The following is an 8,917-nucleotide window of genomic DNA, read 5'->3' as shown; positions in this document are numbered from 1 at the left end:
AAGGAACACAGGCCAGGGCTGTTGATGCAAGAGTGAAGAATGCATGGGATTTCTGACAGGATCAAGAAATATCCTTGGCACTCATTAAAAAAATCACATTCCATGGTATATTGGACCAAAAGGAAACAACCGTTCCTTGTTGGGGTTTACATATATTAGGGGCCATGTTATGTTCTCTATCTCCTCTTTTGATCATTGTGTTGTGTCCTGTGTCAGACCGTCGTGTTGTGTCCTGTGTCAGAGTTTTGGGCCTCATAACAGTCTTGTCCTCTCTTCCACTTTTTTAGCTCAGAGTGGCGGCACAACCAGCACCTCTTCCTCTTCATCTACTTCCACTTCTTCCAGCACGGCATCGACCACCACCACCACGTCGTCGGCCTCCACCTTACCAAGCACTCCCTCTCCTCCCTCAGCCCCCTCTGCTCCCTCTGCTCCATCCTCACAGCCTCCTCCTGGTCTGGAGCAGCAGCTCTCCCAGCTCCTGGGCTCATTTCTGGGCACTGCAAGCTCCGGCGTGGCCAACATTGCAATGGGATCGCCAAGCATTGCCGTGGCCGTTCCTGGAATGCCGGCGTTCATGCAAGGCGTCAATGAACTATTGCAGGTAATTGCTTTTCCACATGTCTTTGCACAGTTGTCCTTATGTGGGTATGGTCACCATACATAAGCCATAATTGCTAGAAGAGTCTTATGTGCCTGTTTAGCACGAGCCTTCGTACCAGGAGAGACTGACATCAATAGCAGTAAGGTTATTGGAATTCTGTCATCTTTTATCTCTTTTTGCTAAAGCAGAGAGTAAAACCCAAGTCTGGCTAGGGAACAGATTACAGTTACCTGTCCCCCGAAGACTCGCCAGGTCACTGACACCAGGTTGACTGGTATAAAGGCTCCCAGGAAAAATGATCGTCTCCCTGCAGTGAGCGGTCACTGTCAGTCACCACTCCCTGCAGGGATTCCCCCCACCCCTCTCCGATCCTCCAGCACTGAGTGGGGCGGGCACAGCGGGCTCTGCCTCTAGATAGGCAGAGCCCGCTGTCGCGCAGCTGGGTGGATCTCGACGGTAATGTCAGGATCAGTCCCAGCTGCGGCGCTCACCCGCTATATACTGAGCTTTGGGTCACAGGAAGAGGTTAGTATATGTCCTCCCATGACCCTAAAGAGAAGTATGGGGAAAACCCTTACACCATAGTTCTCTTTTAATTAATGAATGTCATTTTGTTAAATGCACGCAGTGTAAAAACCCTAATTTGGCTTGGTGTTAGCCTATTGGAATCCCTGATGCAGCAGAGCTCACGCTGGGAGAAGCAGCACAAGAAGCCAATCGGTTGTGCTGCAGTGTTCATGTGCTAACAAGGAACATGCTAAGAGTGAGTAGAGTGACAGAGGTGAGCTCATTGGTGTGCTGCTTCTCTTCACAGTCCACTCGCAGAGCTGTAAGTGTTTCTTAATTGCAGCAGAGAACAATCGGGTCTCCTGTTCTGCCAGGCAGGGCTGTAATGTGTTACGTGGCTGTCTAAAGCTTCGGACTGGATGGTCAGAAATACAAATCCTTTGGCAGGTAAAACTGCTCCCATATATATTTAGCTGTTTGCTTGGAGTCCAACTTCTAGGAAGAATCTGATCATTTGGAAAGGAACAATCTGGCCCCCTGATGGCCCTTTATTCCAGACTGCACATCCACTATTCAGTGCATGTTGGGGGGCCACCTCCCCATTATTACCTATAAACCATGCTGAGCTGTATCCATTATTTCTGCTTTATCAGAGAAAATAGAATATTGGATAAAACTCTGCACCTTGCCTGATCCCTGAGGATGTCGGTCTTCCAGGGTGCGCTTACACCTTTGTTTGTGCCCCCCCAAACCTTTGTGTTTGTGATGCAATTGGACAGGTACTGATATTGACCACTAGAGAAGTCATCCACAAAGAGCTATTCTCCCCTTGGCCCGGTCTTTGTAAATGACCCCTTTTATTTGCTGAATGACACATTTATTTCCGTATGACGTTTTATATTTAGTCTCTGATGTCTCTGTTTTTCCATTTTTCTCCTCTACAGGCTACACAAAATGTCAACGTGTCCGTCACACCACCTCAGTCGTTTCCACAGCCCCCTGCGTCTGCACCTCCACCTCCTCCACCCGCTGCCTCGGCACAACCACAAGCGGCTGGACCAGATTCCCTCCCACCGGAGTTCTTCACCAGTGTGGTCCAGGGTGTTCTGTCCTCTATGCTGGGCTCACTCAGTGCAGCGGATCAGAGCGGGACAGAGAGCATTGCAGCTTTCATCCAGCGCCTCAGTGGTTCCCCCAACATCTTCCAGCCAGACACAGAGGGGCCTGCAGGTCAGTATCCTAACTGACCTCCTTACTGCACCTTATTTGTATCACTTACATTAAAGGAGAACTAATGAGGAGTGAAAATCACTCATCCTCATAGTTAGAGCGGACCTGTGACAATGAAACTATCACACGTCGGGTCTATCGATCGGCAAGTGAGCAAACACATACCATCGCTCGCTCTGTCCCTGCAGAGAGTAGTGACTGTCACTCACCGCTCCTCGCTGGAATTCCCCCTTCCCCTCTCCGGTCCTCCTGCACTGACTGGAGGAACGGAGAGGGGAGGGGGCGGGCACAGCTGGCTCTGCCTCTAGATAGGCAGAGCCTGCTGTCAATCAGCCAGCTGGGTGGATCTTGACAGTATTGTTGGGATCCGTCCCAGCTGCGGGGCTCAGTATATAGCGGGCAATAGCTCGCTATATACTGAGCTTTGGGTCACGGGAGGAGGTTAGTATATGTATATGGGATAAAAAGGTTACGCCATAGTTCTCTTAACAAGATTTTATGTCCTGTTTTCCCTACACTGCCACCTACAGGTCTCCCTTGGTTTTGCAGGACAATCATTCAAGTGAACTGGTCACAAAAATACAAATGCTGCCTTTGTTTACTGACATGTTGCTGGGCTGAACTTTTTCCTTTTACTTACCAGTCCAGAACACGCGAGCAGATTAGGAAGGTTGTTAAAAGAAGCCCGTATGTTTTATAATGGAGTGGGATTATACACAGACGTGATTTAAATAATTTAAGTGACATTAAACCCTCAGAATGTTTAACATAAACCAATACTGTAATGTGCGTCTTACTGTAATCCATGGTTGTTTCCCTTCTCTTTGCTGCTCTTCCTTTTAAATCCTCATGTCTTCTAATGCTGGGGAGAACTTCCCTTTGCAGCTCAGTGCCTCTTCCTGTAGTGCTGGCTCAGGTTGTGAACCTACACACAGACACCATGTAGCCATTCCAGAGACAAGGCAGTCTGCTGCAAAACAGAAGCTCTGCCCAGCATGAGAACAGATACAGATTTAAAAGGAAGAGCAGCAAAGAGAAGGGGAACATCCATGGATTACAGTAAGGCACACATTACAGTATTGTTTTATGTTACAAAATCTGAGGGTTTAATGTCACTTTAACTATCCAGGAACGACCGTTGCATCAGGCTCCTTCCTGTGTTGTTGCTGCAGCCATACGCCTCAGCATTTCATCTCTGCTGAATGGGAGGATCATCCTCATCAAACTTCTCCAGCAAATCTAACATAAGCAGTTTCCTAGGGTTTTGGTTATGCGAGCAGCACTAGCAGGAGCCTGGAGCAGGATATTCTCCAGGGAAGATATTTTAGGATTTATGGATATTCATTTTTTTTTCTTCCAGCCAGAACATATAATAAATATTTTAGGTTTAAATTCTACATTGCTTGACGCTCAATTTTTTTATTTTGGCATTCATTTATTGCTCATGGCCATCCCGATACCTAAACTCTTCTAGTTGCCGATATCTCAGGCTTTTAAATAGCCGGTGTTGGTGGATATTATGCTCCCTGGTTCCATCACCACCTTTTCTCTCAGCCCTCTGCAGCCTACATGTATGAGAGGGAGTCTGTACAGCAAGAATTGCTTCACACGTGGTTGCAGTTCCACCCAAAAGCACTGTGGAAAGCCTTCTGAATCTGAATGTTGAATGGAGTTGATCTGCAAACTTACTGTTCCTTTCTTCTTAGCAGGCTTCTTTGGTGATCTCCTGTCCCTCATCTGTCATCACTTCTCACTGGTGGATGTCGTGATGTTGTTACATGGCCAGTCCCAGCCACTGCAGAACCTGCAACCTCAGCTGCGATCTTTCTTCCTGCAGCAATATCTGCGACAAGCTGACCCCACACCACAGAATATTCAGGTAGGCCCATTGCCGCGTGTCCCAGCTCACCCCCAGACCATGCACGGGCCACCCTGCTGTTTGCGGAATCTTATGTCTAAGCGTGACGCGCCAGTCTCTAGGGCTGCAGGTTGTTCTGGAATGGCCAGAAGGGAACGTGTGAGGATAGATATTTGGAAACTGACTTGATTTTCAGTTCTAATGGCTAGGGGGCTATTGATATTGATGGTTGGCACAGAGCTTGCACCTTTCAAAAGCAGGCGAGCAATGGCAGTCCATATTTCTGTCTTCAGGAATTCCCTGCTCTGCCCACCCATCTTTTGGCTGGGATAATAATGAATATCCAGGATATGACCTCTTTGTAATTAGGCCGAGCCATAGTCATTCAGAAAAATACAAAGATATTCACACCCCAACCCCCCACCTCTTCAGTCTGCTGAGAGTAGTAGTAGTAAGCAGAGATGTTGTACAGATTGACAAGAATGTGGCGGCCCTCCTCTGGATATTGTACAGAATTCTGCATGAAGGAGACTTGGGTAGTATTGGCTTCCGTTATTAGAAGTATTTCTATGAAGCCGTATAAATCCCGACATGTTACTGACGCATTCAAAGTCAATCAGAGCCAACTTTCATCAGTTTTCCAATGTTGACATATATTAATAGAATGTGGCGATGTAACTACTACTTCTTCTTCTTTTCTCAGATGGCATCACGGAATCTTACCAACGGATTGGAAGAATACATCCGCGAGAGCTTTGTAAGCGATTCCTACTCACTCCATTCTTGCCATTTTCTTTCATTTATTTTTTTATATCACACTTCACCTTAGAGCGGAAATAAAACGCCCAGAAGCAATAAGCCACAATGTAGTACTACTACTTACCTGTTTATGACTTGCTACCTTCCGACTTGCTACCTTCCGACTTGCTACCTTCCGACTTGCTACCTTTTCTACGTACTACCTTTTCTACGTACTACCTACTTAGGACCACCAAAGCAATCCCCTTCAGCACTGCGATGAAAGGGTGTGTGGCACTTCCATCTTCTCACGGTCTTCTTCCAGGTTCTGGTCAATCAACAGGCTGAGTCTTCAGCCACTTGATTGCCTCGGCACAACCACAAGCGGCTGGACCAGATTCCCTCCCACCGGAGTTCTTCACCAGTGTGGTCCAGGGTGTTCTGTCCTCTATGCTGGGCTCACTCAGTGCAGCGGATCAGAGCGGGACAGAGAGCATTGCAGCTTTCATCCAGCGCCTCAGTGGTTCCCCCAACATCTTCCAGCCAGACACAGAGGGGCCTACAGGTCGGTATCCTAACTGACCTCCTTACTGCACCTTATTTGTATCACTTACATTAAAGGAGAACTAATGAGGAGTGAAAATCACTCATCCTCATAGTTAGAGCGGACCTGTGACAATGAAACTATCACACGTCGGGTCTATCGATCGGCAAGTGAGCAAACACATACCATCGCTCGCTCTGTCCCTGCAGAGAGTAGTGACTGTCACTCACCGCTCCTCGCTGGAATTCCCCCTTCCCCTCTCCGGTCCTCCTGCACTGACTGGAGGAACGGAGAGGGGAGGGGGCGGGCACAGCTGGCTCTGCCTCTAGATAGGCAGAGCCTGCTGTCAATCAGCCAGCTGGGTGGATCTTGACAGTATTGTTGGGATCCGTCCCAGCTGCGGGGCTCAGTATATAGCGGGCAATAGCTCGCTATATACTGAGCTTTGGGTCACGGGAGGAGGTTAGTATATGTATATGGGATAAAAAGGTTACGCCATAGTTCTCTTAACAAGATTTTATGTCCTGTTTTCCCTACACTGCCACCTACAGGTCTCCCTTGGTTTTGCAGGACAATCATTCAAGTGAACTGGTCACAAAAATACAAATGCTGCCTTTGTTTACTGACATGTTGCTGGGCTGAACTTTTTCCTTTTACTTACCAGTCCAGAACACGCGAGCAGATTAGGAAGGTTGTTAAAAGAAGCCCGTATGTTTTATAATGGAGTGGGATTATACACAGACGTGATTTAAATAATTTAAGTGACATTAAACCCTCAGAATGTTTAACATAAACCAATACTGTAATGTGCGTCTTACTGTAATCCATGGTTGTTTCCCTTCTCTTTGCTGCTCTTCCTTTTAAATCCTCATGTCTTCTAATGCTGGGGAGAACTTCCCTTTGCAGCTCAGTGCCTCTTCCTGTAGTGCTGGCTCAGGTTGTGAACCTACACACAGACACCATGTAGCCATTCCAGAGACAAGGCAGTCTGCTGCAAAACAGAAGCTCTGCCCAGCATGAGAACAGATACAGATTTAAAAGGAAGAGCAGCAAAGAGAAGGGGAACATCCATGGATTACAGTAAGGCACACATTACAGTATTGTTTTATGTTACAAAATCTGAGGGTTTAATGTCACTTTAACTATCCAGGAACGACCGTTGCATCAGGCTCCTTCCTGTGTTGTTGCTGCAGCCATACGCCTCAGCATTTCATCTCTGCTGAATGGGAGGATCATCCTCATCAAACTTCTCCAGCAAATCTAACATAAGCAGTTTCCTAGGGTTTTGGTTATGCGAGCAGCACTAGCAGGAGCCTGGAGCAGGATATTCTCCAGGGAAGATATTTTAGGATTTATGGATATTCATTTTTTTTTCTTCCAGCCAGAACATATAATAAATATTTTAGGTTTAAATTCTACATTGCTTGACGCTCAATTTTTTTATTTTGGCATTCATTTATTGCTCATGGCCATCCCGATACCTAAACTCTTCTAGTTGCCGATATCTCAGGCTTTTAAATAGCCGGTGTTGGTGGATATTATGCTCCCTGGTTCCATCACCACCTTTTCTCTCAGCCCTCTGCAGCCTACATGTATGAGAGGGAGTCTGTACAGCAAGAATTGCTTCACACGTGGTTGCAGTTCCACCCAAAAGCACTGTGGAAAGCCTTCTGAATCTGAATGTTGAATGGAGTTGATCTGCAAACTTACTGTTCCTTTCTTCTTAGCAGGCTTCTTTGGTGATCTCCTGTCCCTCATCTGTCATCACTTCTCACTGGTGGATGTCGTGATGTTGTTACATGGCCAGTCCCAGCCACTGCAGAACCTGCAACCTCAGCTGCGATCTTTCTTCCTGCAGCAATATCTGCGACAAGCTGACCCCACACCACAGAATATTCAGGTAGGCCCATTGCCGCGTGTCCCAGCTCACCCCCAGACCATGCACGGGCCACCCTGCTGTTTGCGGAATCTTATGTCTAAGCGTGACGCGCCAGTCTCTAGGGCTGCAGGTTGTTCTGGAATGGCCAGAAGGGAACGTGTGAGGATAGATATTTGGAAACTGACTTGATTTTCAGTTCTAATGGCTAGGGGGCTATTGATATTGATGGTTGGCACAGAGCTTGCACCTTTCAAAAGCAGGCGAGCAATGGCAGTCCATATTTCTGTCTTCAGGAATTCCCTGCTCTGCCCACCCATCTTTTGGCTGGGATAATAATGAATATCCAGGATATGACCTCTTTGTAATTAGGCCGAGCCATAGTCATTCAGAAAAATACAAAGATATTCACACCCCAACCCCCCACCTCTTCAGTCTGCTGAGAGTAGTAGTAGTAAGCAGAGATGTTGTACAGATTGACAAGAATGTGGCGGCCCTCCTCTGGATATTGTACAGAATTCTGCATGAAGGAGACTTGGGTAGTATTGGCTTCCGTTATTAGAAGTATTTCTATGAAGCCGTATAAATCCCGACATGTTACTGACGCATTCAAAGTCAATCAGAGCCAACTTTCATCAGTTTTCCAATGTTGACATATATTAATAGAATGTGGCGATGTAACTACTACTTCTTCTTCTTTTCTCAGATGGCATCACGGAATCTTACCAACGGATTGGAAGAATACATCCGCGAGAGCTTTGTAAGCGATTCCTACTCACTCCATTCTTGCCATTTTCTTTCATTTATTTTTTTATATCACACTTCACCTTAGAGCGGAAATAAAACGCCCAGAAGCAATAAGCCACAATGTAGTACTACTACTTACCTGTTTATGACTTGCTACCTTCCGACTTGCTACCTTCCGACTTGCTACCTTCCGACTTGCTACCTTCCGACTTGCTACCTTCCGACTTGCTACCTTTTCTACGTACTACCTTTTCTACGTACTACCTACTTAGGACCACCAAAGCAATCCCCTTCAGCACTGCGATGAAAGGGTGTGTGGCACTTCCATCTTCTCACGGTCTTCTTCCAGGTTCTGGTCAATCAACAGGCTGAGTCTTCAGCCACTTGATTGGCCAGAGCAGGATGATGTAACTCCAATGCATGTGCTCGGGAGTTGGCGTGATTCTTTGCAGAGGCTCCAAAGCCGGCCATACACCTATAGATTATCTGCAGAATTTCTATGGTCAGATGGGAAAAGTGCCACAGATTCCTCCATCTACGCTAAACTGTGTGGATGGAGGAACCTCCCACTGGGCCAAGCTTCAGTATCTTGCTAGTCGGCCCCGCTGGCTCTCAAAATACCTGAACAATCTGATTGGATGCAGGCATTGCTCAGGTGCTTTGAGAGCCAGCGGTGCCGACTAGCAAGATACTGAAGCTTGGCCCAGTGGGAGGTTCCTCCATCCACACAGTTTAGCATAGATGGAGGAATCTGTGTCACTTTTCCCATCTGACCATAGAAAGTCTGCAGATAATCTCTAGGTGTATGGCCAG

The 8,917-nt window shown here is 47.0% G+C and overlaps 1 protein-coding gene across 1 annotated transcript in view; it reads left to right on the top strand.

The window, feature by feature from the left end:
• Positions 1-8,917, top strand: part of BAG6 (BCL2 associated athanogene 6) — a 41,229-nt gene that overhangs the window by 22,212 nt on the left and 10,100 nt on the right. The window contains exons 16-19 of the mRNA XM_018564774.1: positions 288-604; positions 2,056-2,341; positions 4,051-4,220; positions 4,903-4,956. Of these exons, the coding sequence (XP_018420276.1) occupies positions 288-604; positions 2,056-2,341; positions 4,051-4,220; positions 4,903-4,956 (827 nt within the window). The remainder of the gene's footprint in view (positions 1-287; positions 605-2,055; positions 2,342-4,050; positions 4,221-4,902; positions 4,957-8,917) is intronic.

The sequence above is a fragment of the Nanorana parkeri genome, unplaced genomic scaffold, assembly GCF_000935625.1.
Source record: "Nanorana parkeri isolate BGI_ZX_2015 unplaced genomic scaffold, ASM93562v1 scaffold779, whole genome shotgun sequence".
NCBI classification, from domain to species: domain Eukaryota; kingdom Metazoa; phylum Chordata; class Amphibia; order Anura; family Dicroglossidae; genus Nanorana; species Nanorana parkeri.
Note: the sequence above shows the minus strand (reverse complement) of the source record. Positions and strands in the feature narration are given on the sequence as shown.